We start from the raw sequence: 14,823 nt of genomic DNA, 5'->3' as shown, positions 1-14,823 counted from the left end.
ATATGGCACACGTTTTCAAACTTGGAGATAAAGAGAAGATTATATGAAGATTAAAGAGAGATTAATCAATCTCCCAAAGATGCACACGGCTAGAAACAAGGAAAGAAGATAGGAAGCTCAATCTTTTAAGGTGCACAAGGCTATAAAATAGGGAATCCTAATCTCATCTCCAACCAACAACAAATCAGATTGGATTCAAATTAAATATGATTAGTTCCTCAAGATGAAGTCAAATTGATCAAGTCTCTTCCTTCTCCTCAACAAATTCGGCCAACCATCCACCAAAACCGAATTACACTCAAGACTAAGTCAAACAAGCAATTCAGCTCAACCAATTGATATTACTTAGGATTTTATTTTTATGTTTATTAGAAGATAATTTGATTTCTATCTTCTATTTTATCTATTCAGCCAAGGCAACTTTGCCTATTTATATTTTGATCAAATCATTAATAAAAGTTAAGTTGAATTTTGAGTAAATTTGAATTGTTTTAGTTGAGAGCACTTCTCCTAAACCTAGGTTGGCCGTGGCCACCACTAACAAGTTCTTATCAAGCTTCCTTGCTTGTGGCGAACATCATAGCTTATCAAGCTTCCATGCTTGTGGCGCTTTCTCACCTTCCATTCTTTTCCATCTTCTTCAACAACACTTAACCAATCTGCCCAAAGTACTTCCCAACACTTAAAAACCGAGATCACCATCATTGAACTCATACCCAACCGAAATCATCAACCCCATACACATACCTAAGCCAAACAGCCACAAACTCTACAACAAACCAACCCTAAACACCTTCCCTAAACCGAAACCATAAATCTCACAATCCATACACAAACCCTAGCCTACTTAAACCTCAAACCTAACCTAAGACCTACCCAAAATCCCAAATTTAATACCAAACCGAATTCACACATTCAAAAAGCCTAATTTCAAGCTAAACGATCCTATAATTCTAAGGCAGCCCCTTGAGGTTGTCATCAGCATGCTTGAGTGCAACCCTGTTGCAACACTAGTATAAGTAGGAAATACCCTTAGCAAAGGCAACCTTGATGATGAAGCAACTGATCCAACTTTGTACAGACAAAGATACATTTGCAACTCAAGGCCAAATATAGCTTATGGAGTGAGTTTGGTTAGTAGACACATGGAAGATCCTAGGCAATCACATATGCAGACCGTGAAAAGGTTACTCAAGTACTTAAAAGGAAGCATCAATTTTGGTGTCATTCTTCCAACTGGTACAACTTGTGAACAGAAGAAATAGAGAACACTCTATGGCTATACGGATACAGATTGGTGTGGGGATAAGGATGATAGGAAAAACACCAATGGTTATCTATTCAAATACAAGAATGCATCTATTAGTTGGAGCTCAAAGAAGCAAGAGGTGGTGGCACTCTCATCTTGTGAGTTCGAATACATTTATGCTTGCCTAGGAAGTTGTCAAGGTCTGTGGTTGAAATAATTGCTCAATAAATTATGCGTGCATACTGACTTGGCATTGCTGATTTTCGTGGACAATAAGTCAGTTATCAATCTGTCCAAGAACCCAGTTTCTCATGGACGCAACAAACATATTGAAACCAAATATCACTTCTTCAGAGATAAAGTTGAGAAGGGTAATTTGGAGTTAGAATTTTGTACCTCCTTGGAGTAGCAGGCTGACATATTCACGAAGGCACGTAAGAGAGAAAGTTTTGAGTAATGAGTCTATCAAGCTTGAATTAAGGTGGAATGTTAGAATGAAATGTAATTCATAGCTTGTAGTATAATTGTATATTGGGCTTGGTTAGTTTGGGCTTGTAAAACATTAATCTTTCTATAAATAGAAGTTGGTTGTTGGATTGGTAATTATTAACCAATCTACACTTTTTAAAATTAGCTTACCCTTAACTTCCTCTTTTCTCCCCATTTTATTCATCAACACATTAAAGTATATCATCCCTAGTTTTTCTTTCTGTAATTATTTTCTTGAAGTAAAGCTATTCCGAATAATTCAGTATCATACACATGGACAAAGTACATATACAAATCATCTTCAAAAATTAAGAACAAAAAATATGCAGCCCCAATATCACATCTATCTATTTATGTGTTACTAAGTTTAAAGTTGCATGAATTTGAACACAAAAAATGAACAAAAACAAGAAAGAAATATACACAAGACTAAACATAAAGGTACAAAATGAATGACAATCTTAATTTGATCTCTTGAGATTCTTAAAATCTGAGTCTATGCATTCCACACCAGCCCTATAAGGATTCATCAGTTTGAGAAGTTCTGTGGCTTTCACTTTGGTCTTATCATCACAACCAACTTGCAACACTAACAAAAGCTTCTGAAAAGCACCAACTTGAAGTGCCTCAACCAGAACCTTTCCTTCATCCCTCTCTTCAAATTTGCATAGCTTCCAAATAGAAGATACAGAATAATCTGTGCCTAGTGCTGAAACTCTCAATAGTTTCTTAACCAAGAGAGGAATTGTTAGTGCATTATCATAAGCTTCTTTTCTCCCTTCATCACAACTACATAGAGAGTCAAAAATAGCCAAAGCCTTCTCACAAAGGTTCCTTTCTGAGTCAATGAGTATGTCAAGCATTGAAGAAACCAAACCCAATTCAACAAATGCCAATTTTATCTTCTCACTTTTAGAAGAAGAAACTAAGTACCAAACCACACTTAATGAAGCTTTAGTAATGGTTGGAGTACTAAAAACTCTTTTGTTAAGGAATTGTAGCAATATTTCATTGACTCCTTCAATTTCCACCAAGGCTTTCATATTTTGCTCATCACCAAATGAAAGAAGCTCTTTCAATACAACAATGGACTTCTCTTTATTTGAAATATCTTGTTGCTTCAAAAACCAAACCATGCAATGTAATGAAGCCAAAGACCCCAAAGATTTTTGAGCTTCAAGTTGAAGTGGAAACATCCAACTAAGACAAGATAAAATCTGATCCAACACACTCACATTCCTCTCATTTGAATCATTTGCAAATGCATCAAATGCTGAGGCTAATACATTAGCTGCACCATTCTCCACTATACACCTTCTATTCCTCTCACTTTCAGCACCCCATTTTTCAATTCTTTGCACCAATTCTAAACACCCATATGGATCCAAACTTAAAGTTAAGGCCTTTACATGAATAAGAACCTCAGCTACATCAAATGGACTAATGGGTATTCTTGGTGTTGGAATTCGTTCAACCCCATGTTTCTGATTTTGGACACACCATTCTTGGATCATTATCCTAAGGGTATGGTTAGGAATGAGATCAAAGTTTGTGACAATTTGGTTGGTAACAGGACATGTGTAGTTCCCATTTTCAAACCATTTTTCTATGCTTTCTCTATCATATGTGATCCCAGTGGATAATGTCACAGGATCTTTCATCATGTCAAGAGAAATTGGGCACCAAAAATGGTTAGGAGTCACTAACTCCTCCACCACCTTGGATACTTTGTGTTTGTTGTTCTTCCTTATTCTTCCCCACAATAAACCCATTTCTCTATAGATCAAAAAATATGAATGTGTGATATATTGTTACGTTGTGTGAAAGTTTGTTTGTGATATGAGAATATTGGTTTGTGTTGAATGCTTCTAGTGGGTTTTGTTTGTTTATATAATAAGATCATACGAGGTCATAAGGTCTTCGGTTTTCATACAAAGTGTGCTTAGACTTAGACCCAAAGAAGAATTGAATAGAAACATTCAAAATTGAAGGGTAAGATTTGTTACGTAGAAATAGGAATCATTAGTTGAATATTGACATTGACCATTCAATAGTTGAACATTTTATCAAACATCTAACCGTCAAAGGAGAGAATGGGTAAATGGTTTTGGTGTTGGACCCGTTGACACACGCTTGTTTAGGTACCATCATTATTTTATGAGTAAAATTACACGACACCCTTCTGAGTTTTAGTGAAATTACACAAATCACCCCTCTTTTTTTTTTACACCTACACAAACATCCCTAGTTTTTTTATATTTTCATTATACTGACCACATTTGCATAAGAAATAAGTGTAATCTTTTAAACAAAAAATGTGATAAATGCAATTAAGTTAAACAAAACATGATATATTGTGTACACAAGTCTAAATAATATACAAATCAATATATCTTTATTATTTTTGGTTACAAAATGCATCAACAATTCTAAATAAATATTGTTTAAATCGTTCTTATAATATATTATAACGAACCAAAAATAATAAAGAAATATTGACTCATATATTATTTGGACTTGACTCTACAATATATCATGTTTTGTTTAACTTAATTGTGTTTATCACAATTTTTGTTTAAAATATTACACTTATTTCTTATACGGGGGTGGTCAGTGTAATGAAAATATAAAAATTATGGGAGGTTTGTGTAGGTGTAAAAAAGTGAGGGGTAGTTTGTGTAATTTCACTAAAACTCAGGGGTGTCAGTATAATTTACTCTTATTTTATTTATAAAAATGTTTTACTTTTATTATATTCACCCTTCATATTTGACATTTTCAAACCATATATACTTCATTAGTTCATAAAACACACCAAATTATTTAATTTTCAGTTTTATGGAGACCAAAGGCTTTGACTTTTTTGCATGTACAACATTATTAGGGATGATAATGAGAACAAACAGATTTGAGCAGTGTTTTTCATTTCTAATTCCATACTATTTATAATTACATGTACGAATAATATGTATCCAGAAGTATCAACGAATTTTTAATTTTTATTATATTAATATATTTTATAATAATCATTATATAAAAATAATTTTCTTATGATTAATAAAATATTTATATGAAATAAATTTATAATCATAGTTAAATTATTATAATTTATTATGAAATAATAATAAAGTGGATAATATATAATTTTAAAATAACAACATATATATATATATATATATAAAAATTTAATTAAAAATAAATTTATAAATATGCAAGAACCTATGAGACAGTTATCATAAAACTTATAAGTATTTTTACGGGTATCTATGGGTCGAGTTTTTTGCCATCCGTAATCGTTGCCGTCCTTCGTGTCCACAAATTACTTTGTTCTTCTGGTGAAACACTAGTTAAAGAATTAATAAATAAATATCTTATTCTGAAATGAAATTTGTATATTTATGATGAATATCTTATTCTTTATTCTTATAGGATTTTAAATTTTCTTCTTATATAATGAGTGAATCTACCTCTAAATTAGGAATTCAATATTTTCTTATAAATATGATTCATGGTATATTTTACATCAAGAAGTGGAATATAGTTTCTTTCTTTTTCTCTCCCTCTCTTCTCTCATTTCTTCTTCTCTATTTTTCTATAGCGCTCTTACTGTTATTTAATCCATTTGATCCTGAGGTATCATCATCTTAATTATATTGACTAGTTCCCAAAGAATTATACCTTTTTATATTCAAAGATCAATATTATCATAGCTAGTTCCCAACATTAAAGAATGAAATTAAGCATTCTTAAAAGAAAGATCACATGAATGTAATGATTATGCGAAAAAATATTTATGTTAAGCAAATTTATTATTAAGAATTTATTAGCCATTTGGAATGATCCAATAGAGGAGATAGTAACATATTACAAACAAAAAAAACAATGAATCATTATGCATTATATTATAGTGATATATACCATAAATTATGTTTCATAGCAAAGTAATAATTAAGTTAATTACCTCAGGAGATGACTTTTGAAATATAGTCCTACTAAATATACATTACAATGTTGTGCGCCCTATGTCAAAATATAAAGATGATGATCAAGTTAGACTGAACCAAGGCAACCACTCCAAGTCAGACCCCAAGCAACCAGACCAAGTTAAGCAGCACAAAATCCAGGACTACATTAATTGTAATCAAAATGGGAGAATCCATAATTGTACCAAGTTCAAACAGAAGAAAGATCACCTAAAACTGAAAATAACAACCCAATTAATTGATTAACAATAGTGATAATCGATTAACTTAAACACGGATAATAAATTAACTATATATGTTAATGAATTAATTCTTACACTGTTAATCCATTAACTTTCGCGTTAATCGGTTATCGCACATACAATTGGCAAAGTCATAAACATGAATGATTTGATCTTTCTTCTATTTGAACTTGGTAAAATTATGGATTCTCCCATCTTGATTACAATCAATGTAGTCATGGACTTTGTTTTGCTTAACTTGGTCTTTTGATATTCCCCCACAAGCTGGACTATGTATCATATAGTCCAAGCTTGGATGCAAGAGGATAGAACTTGGCAGGTCCAAGCGCCTTAGTAAGAATGTCAACAACCTGAAATTTAGTAGAAATAGGCATCAAGTGAACAACTCCACTAGTAACTTTTTCTCTAATAAAATGGCAGTCCATTTCAATGTGTTTCGTTCTCTCATGAAACACTAGATTAATAGCAATATATAGAACAAATTGGTTATCACAATATAAAACAATATGATTAACATTAATAATAAGTAAATCATTGAAAAGATATAATAGCCATTGGGCTTCACAACTTGCAAGAGCAAGGGCTCTATACTTAGCCTCAGCAGAGGATCTTGACACAATCCTCTACCTTTTGCTCTTCCAAGATATAAGGGATTCACCAAGAAAAAAAAATAACCATATACAAATCTTCTAGTGTCGATGCAAGCCTCCCAATTTGAATTACTAAAACCTTTAAGGTTGATGTTGGCTTTGCTGGGGAAAAATAGCCCATGTCTAGGGGAGTTCTTGAGGTATCTGAGAATTCTTAGGCCAACTATATAGTGTTCTATGGTGGGCTTGCATAGGAATTGACTTAGGTAGCTAACATCATAAGAAATGTACCTAGTGTGAATGACATAGATGAGTCTTCCTAACATTCTCCTATAGGCAGTGGGATTAGGATGACTAGGGCCAGAGGTGTTGTGAAGTTTTACAGTATTGTCCATAGGGGTTGAGGTAGGTTTGGATGCAAGCAACCTTGCATCTTGAAGAAGATCAAGAGTGTATTTTCTTTGACATAGATTAATGCATTCTTTTGTCCTGACAACTTCCATCCCAAGGAAATACTTCAAGATTCCTAGGTCCTTAATGCTAATTTTTTTGTCAAGAAGATGTTTGATAGTTTGAATTTATGTCAAATCATTCCCTATTAGAATAAGATCATCAACATATATCAATATGGCAGTAAAGGAATGACAGGAATGCTTAGTAAATAAAGAATGGCCACCTATCTTGGACTGAATGTAACCACTTTGCACAAGAACAACACTCAATTTCACATTCCATTACCTACTAGCTTGTTTTAAACCATACAAAGATTTTTGGAGCTTGTAAACTTTTGATTTATCAGAAACATGAAGACTTTGAGGGATCTTCATATAGACTTGTTGAATTAAGTCTCCATGAAGAAAGGTTGTGTTGACATCTAATTAGTAAAGATGCCAATTCTTAATGGATGCTAAGGCTATGATAACTCTTATGGTAGTCATTTTTTTAACAGGACTAAAGGTATCAGGGTAGTCTATTCCTTTAGTTTGAGTGTATCCTTTATCCACTAATTTGGCCTTATATCTATTGATGGTTCCATCAGGATTATATTTGACCTTGAAGATCCATTTACATCTTATGGCTTTTTTTTTCCTTAGGGAGATTAGTGACAATCCATATTTCATTTTTGCTTAGGGCTTCCAATTCTTCCCTTATGGCATCAATCCAATGTTGATGTTGAATAGCTTGATTGAACTCACTAGGTTCACTAAAAAAGGAAAGATTAAGGACAAATCTTCTATATTGGTTGGAAAGGTTCTTGTAAGACAAAACATAAGACAATGGGTATTTGACATGAGAAAGGTCATCAGATGCAAGAGAGGTAATCAAAGTGCAATGGTAGTCCTCTAGATATCTAGGAGGCGTTCTCTTCCTACTAGAGGTTCTAATGACCTCATTGTGCCCCTCATTTTGAATGCTTTCAATGTCTTGACCAAGCTCAATAACATGATCAATATTCTCTGATTTATGCATCTAAGAATTGAGGATGTAATCATGGATATGATGATCAAGATAATGATCTCCTCTATTAATAGAGTCAGTAGGGAGAGATCTAGTGTCCTTGTCCTCATTAGGTTCATCCTATTTAGAAAAGGGGTAAACTTCTTCATAGAATACCATATTTCTAGAGATAAAGGTTTCCATTGTTCCTAAGTCATAAAGCACGCATCCCTTAACCCCTTGCTTAAAGCCTAAGAAAATATATTTTCTAACTCTATGGTCAAATTTTATTCTATTGTTCATGATAGTGGAAGCATAACATAAACATCCAAAGACTTTCAAATTAAGAAAATTAGGATTATGGTTAAAAAGAACCTAGTAAGGAGACTTGTCTTTCAGGACCTTGGAAGGTTTCCTATTTAGTAGGAACACTACATGGGCAACTGCAAAATTCCAAAAGCATTTTGGCATGGAATATTGACACGTGATGAATCTTGCAACACCAAGAATGTGCTAATGTTTTCTCTCCACAACACCATTCTGTTGTGGAGTCTCAACATAGCTAGTCTGATGCAAGATGCCTTTTGAAACTATAAAACTCATTCATTTTAAACTCTACTCTATTATCATATTATCAAATCTAATACGCTTTTAAGCAATGCCAAATTGAGTTTCTATAAGAGTGACAAAAGATTTCATATGAATGCTAGTTTCATATTTGTTTTTCATGAAGAACAATCATGTGTGTCTAGATTTATCATCCAGTATAGTCAAGAAATATCTATGGTCTAATGTAGATGAAATAGAAACAGGGCCCCAAATATCAACATGAACAATATAAAAAATAAACTCAGATGTGCTAGAACTATTATGGAAACTTAGTTTCTTTTGTTTAGGAAAGTGGCATGCATCACATGGTTCATTAACAAAATCACAATGTATGAAATTGAAATATTTGTTAAGAACATATATCTTAGCATTAGAATAGTGTCCAAGTCTCCTATGTCATACATCCTTATTCATAGTATTCACAACATTTATACATTGATTAGGTAGAGATGATAAAGGTTCATTATTAAGAGTGTATAATTCTCCTTTTTCTTCAACTGCACCAATCATCCTCAATGTGATTTCCTCCTGTATTTTGCAATTGTTTTTACAGAAGATCAAAGTACAATTGAAGTTCTTGGTAAGCTTAGACACAAATATCAGATTGAAGGAAAACTTAGGAATATAGAACACATTAGTTAAGTAGAAATCCTTAGAGAATATGACAGTTCCAGATATGGTAGTGATAATCTCATTTACATTTGGAATTTTAATGGTCATAGGGTCAATTTTCTTAGAGGACTGGAATCTTGATAAAGAGTGACAAATGTGATATGTTGCTCCTATATCAATGGTCCAATCTTGAGTTTTCAAAACCTTGGACAAGTTGAGAATGTTACCTGTAAGTTGTTGCTTACTTGTATCAGCAAGGGAAACAGTATTGATTTGTCCATTGGCCTGATTTAAAGGTTCTTTGAGCATGGCTAAGATTGCTTTATGTTGATCAAGGGGAAGCCAATGATATTTTCTTCTTTAGTAGGTCCATTGGATGTGTCATTATCACAAGAGCTGGTTACACTGTTTACATTATTGTGAACTTATAATGAGGGGGAAACTCATGCTTTTTATAGCATACATCAACAGTATGTCCCACCTTATTGCAAAAAGTGCAGACCTTGGAGTTAACCCCTCTTCCTCTAGAATTATTGGAACTGAAACTCCTACCAGCTCCCAATTGACTATATCCTCCCCTTAGACCTCTTCTTATATATCTTCTTCTTGAAGTAGAGTTATCACTTGTGCTTGTGAATACCTTTGGTTCATCAAGGGGAAGTGTGAGTTGTCTTTCTTGTTGTGTAAGTAAAGAGAAAGCCTTGTTTATGTTAGGCAATAGATCCATAAGTATTATTTGGGATCTTACTCCAGAATATTATTCATTGAGTCCTTTCAAAAACCTTATACATAGTCTTCTTCTCTATAGGCCTTGCTTAAGCAAGTGCAAGAGGTTAGTGGTCTAAAGTTATCCAATTCTTGCTGAAGACCCTTCAATTGAGTGTAATACTTATCTATGGACTGATTTCCTTGTCTAACATTGTAAAGTTGTTCTTTTAGATCACAAATCTAAAATATGTCACCTTGGTAGTACCTCTCCTTGAGGTCTTTCCATATTTCAAATGTAGTTTCTAGCCACACAACACTCTGACTGATGGATCGATCTAAGGAGTGATTTATCCAGGACATCACCAATGTATTGCATCTATCCCATGATCCAAAGTTGGGATCTTCAAGATTTGGTTTAGGTAGGTTGCCATCCACAAAATGCAATTTGTTCTTGGTTTTGAGAGCCATCAGCATGTCTCTAGACCAAGAGTGATAATTTGCTCATGTTAGGTGTTCTTTTACCAAGCTGCAACCTGGGCTCTCATTAGGATGAAGGTAATATGGATTGAATGGATATGTGAGAGGATTCATGACAGCAACTACGTTGGCCATTTGTAAAAATAGAAAGGTTGGAAAAATGTGCAAATGGAGACAAGATCATAGAGTATATGCACAGAAGAGCATCAATTGATGCTCTAATACCATATTAGAACTTGATGATCCATATAGAAAAGAACAACACAAAAAAAGGCAAGAGAGTTCAAGAACAAATGTGTGAAGATAACAAGAATGATAAAAAGTATGAACAATACTTTCATTGATTGAACTAGAAAAACTGAATTACAAAAGAACAGGGGACCACTCCTACATATAACAAACAAAAGAAACAGAAGAAACATAATTTGTTAACTAGATAATGGATTAACTCTTTTGATTAATCAATTATCGAATACAAAGATCACCTAAAACTGAAAAATAACAACCCAGTTAATTGATTAACAACAGTGATAATCGATTAACTTAAACACAAATAATCAATTAACTATATATGTTAATGAATTAATTCTTATACCGTTAATCTATTAACTGTCGCGTTAATCGATTATCGCACATACAATTGGTAGAGTCATAAACATGAATGATTTGATCTTTCTTCTATTTGAACTTGGTACAATTATGGATTCTCCCATCTTGATTACAATCAATGTAGTCCTGGACTTTGTGCTGCTTAACTTGGTCTAGTTGCTTGGGGTCTGACTTAGAGTGGTTGCCCTAGTTCAGTCTAGCTTGATCATCATCTTCATATTTTGACAACATATTATATTAAGGATTTAATATATATATACTGACAATGTAAGTGTTTTTTACACTATTAGCAAATCTTCACCATTCATATATTAATTATCATTGACTCTCATACAAAAGTAATTCAAATTCATGGTTGATAATGTGCCGATAGTATAAAAAACTTTACACTAACGATGCATATATTTTAAACTCTTATATTAATTATGCAAATCATTTGTATATGATATTGTTAAGATTTCATTAGTCTAGAACATATTTAAGATGTAGATCTTCTAAATCTTAATAAAAATTAATTAAATATAATAATGTTAAATCATTTATACAATTTCTTTAATTTTCTAATTCTAAGTGTACGGGAAGTCAGATATGTTGACCCATCTACGTTAATTAAGAGTCCCTCACACATACAAAATGGTCAAACCATCTACAATTCCTACATAAAAAGATTAGTCAAACCATTACGCCAAACGTTTTTTTGGTTTTTAAAAGAACTAGATAGAGAGATCTATTAGTCCAAATTTTGTCTTTTTTGTTACTTTTTTTTATAAACAAAGATGATATAAAAAGACGGTACCAATAGTTCAATACAAGGAACAGGAGCAAAGCACCATTATGCATAAGAAATAGAGCTTACACGAACAATATTAAGAAGCCAAAGCCAATATCTAACTTGAATCAAACTCAACTAAATATAACTAGAGATTTCCCCTTGAAAATGACTTCATTCCTCATATTCCAAATCGACCGATAACATCAAACCACAACATTCTCTACATAGATTTCTTTTTCCCCAAATTACATAAAATATCAAGATACTAAACAAAGTCAATAATAGTAAATGAGAAAATAACGTGAACCTAAAGCCACGAAAAAAGTCCTTTTGTTATTTTGCGCTAATAAATACATGTTGTTACTTAAAGATTTTAAATCTTTATTATTATTCTTGTTTTTGCTTTATTATTACTGAGAGCACATCTATTGTCTTATACAGTATGTCACTCTATATATTATTATTTGTGATTGATTGAAAAATATGTTTAAATTAAAATTTTAATAATTAAGTATTTTCTGACCAATCACAACCAATGGCATATGAAATAATATATTTTTCTGGGACAAAATATTTTCTCCTATTATTATTAGTGTGACATAACATATAAGACAAAATATAAGATAATAGATCTCAATTAAGGGATACTAGTGAAATTGAGTGGCATGGAGTAGCAAGAGGTGGACACATTTTTGGGCACATATGTTAAAATTGCATAGTAAATTCTCAATTGTGCATCACAAAATTTGTATAAATTTGCATATAGTTTTATAGAATATTTTTGTTAAGTTTCTCAACCATGGGATCCTAGTAGTGACGTGAAAGCCACAAAATTGTAGGTTCAGTGACCAAATGGGTACCACAATCACTTACCAACCTTAATCTCAATAATAGAGAGATAAATTCTTATTTTTATACTAATAAATAATAAAAATATCATATAATTGTATTTAAAAGATAAAAATATTTTATTTTTTGTATTTTTATATATGTTTTTCTTACCATATAAAAATATTATATTTTTGTATATTTTGTATATATTTGTCTTTCCATGGATAAAAATGAGTGCTAACTCCTATTTGCACTTTTCCAAACCAAAACATCTTCTGCCCTCTGCTCCATTTTACCTACCCAATTGCACTTTTCTCTTCTTGTATTCATTATTTTTCTTTAATTAGCATTAAGAATAGCCTCAGCAGTCAATGATTAATTCATTCTAAAATGTTAAATCATTGAAACCCTCTAGGTAAGTTTTAAGTCTATTGATAAATTATCTTTAATATATACGATAAGAAATAAATCTTTTACATATATGTCAAATACTCCATTCTTTTGTAATGGAAGACACTCTTAAGTCTCAAATAATTTATATGTTTAAATATTAAATATAATTTTAATTTAAGAATTAATAACCATTTGACATGACAAAATGAACAGAAAATAGAGAATGAAATAAAATCTCCTCCTTGTGGACTACCTGAAAAAAAGTAATCATAGAGCTATCCTTTTTTTTTTATCATTTATAGAAGATTTAAAAAACAAAGATTATTCCATACTCATACCTATACACAGTACAATGACATTACATCTGCCAAAATGTGAAAAGAAGTAAGAACAATATATATTTTCAGGGTAGGGTAACATTACTTTTCTATTAGTCTATAAATTATATGAAAGAGAAGTGTTATAAATGTTGAATGTTTAAGAATATTATCTCTGATTACCACTTATTATTGAATTTTTAAATATTTAACTAACTAAATAATATAACACAATGTTTTTTTCCCAATATAACACAATGTTCTTTTTTCCAATATCGTTTTCTTGTAGTTGACTTTATAGAATGAAAATAAGATTTAATTGTTTATTCATAATTTTTTATTATTATAACACAATATTGTAACACATTTTAGTTTTATAGAATAATATATTATTTTTTTCTAGACACTCTCATCCTCTCTTATACATGATCAAAATATTCATGATGTTTTCATTGCAAAACTCAAATCTCCAAGAATTGCTTAAGAATAATGAATGACCAATTGCAAATTGTGCAACAATATATGTATTTTTTGGTACTACTAACTCTTAAGTATATTTCCTCATCTTTTACTAATGAACTAATATCTTTCAAAGTGTATAACTGTCATTTCTAACAAATATCGCTATCAGAAATCAAACCATTCACCTTTTGATAACGATACCTCTATAAACCTACATACTACTTTACTTTTTTTTACCACACCTCAAATATATTATTATAGAAGAAATGACAATTATGAGAAAAAAAAAGGAATATCAAAATATGCTCCAATAAAAAAGACTACCAACATTTAAATTATAAAAAAATGAAGTTTAATATTGTGTTTGGGAAGACTAGGGAGTTAATGGTAATTTAAGAAATGCTGAAATTATCATAGAATGATATATTCTTTGGTAAATTACACTAACACTTTATAAGTTTTATTGAAATTATACAAACTATTCACCATTTTTTAATCTATGCAAATCACTCATAGTTATATAGATATATTACATTGGTTAACCCCGTAAGAGAGATAATTCAAACAAAATATGGTATATTGTAAAGACAAATCCAAATAGTATAAGAGTCAATATCTAGTCATTATTTTTTGTTCACTACAAACTCTATCAGTAGTTTTTAAGGATATGTTTAATTTAATTACATTCATCACTCTTCTTTGTTCTTCACGGACTACATTATTAAATATTAAAAGGATAATCATACCGGTGTTGTTAAAATTGTACCGGTTATCAAACCGGTGGTACTGGTATAGTGGTACAATGGTTCAACCGGTAGTTCAGTAATTAAACCGCATGCCGGTTAAATCGGACATACCTACTTATATTGATATATCTAAAAACCTATAACAAAAAACTTCCAAATAGCTAGATACTCAAATTTATAATCCATATTTATAATCTATTCAAAATTCACATAAACAGACAATTTTAAGTCTTTAACAAATTCAAAGTCTAAATTACAAAACATATATTAATCCAAAAGTATCACTTAACAACCGCA

At 31.4% G+C, this 14,823-nt stretch overlaps 1 protein-coding gene across 1 annotated transcript; it reads right to left on the bottom strand.

Moving 5' to 3' along the window:
- On the bottom strand, positions 2,018-3,563 carry LOC109330659 (U-box domain-containing protein 21-like). The gene has a single exon (XM_019564918.1). It carries the CDS (start codon positions 3,508-3,510, stop codon positions 2,200-2,202), a length of 1,311 nt encoding a protein of 436 aa, XP_019420463.1. The 5' UTR covers positions 3,511-3,563; the 3' UTR covers positions 2,018-2,199.

Source organism: Lupinus angustifolius, chromosome LG17 (assembly GCF_001865875.1).
Source record: "Lupinus angustifolius cultivar Tanjil chromosome LG17, LupAngTanjil_v1.0, whole genome shotgun sequence".
In the NCBI taxonomy this organism is placed as follows: domain Eukaryota; kingdom Viridiplantae; phylum Streptophyta; class Magnoliopsida; order Fabales; family Fabaceae; genus Lupinus; species Lupinus angustifolius.
This window is presented reverse-complemented; position numbering and strand designations above follow the sequence as displayed.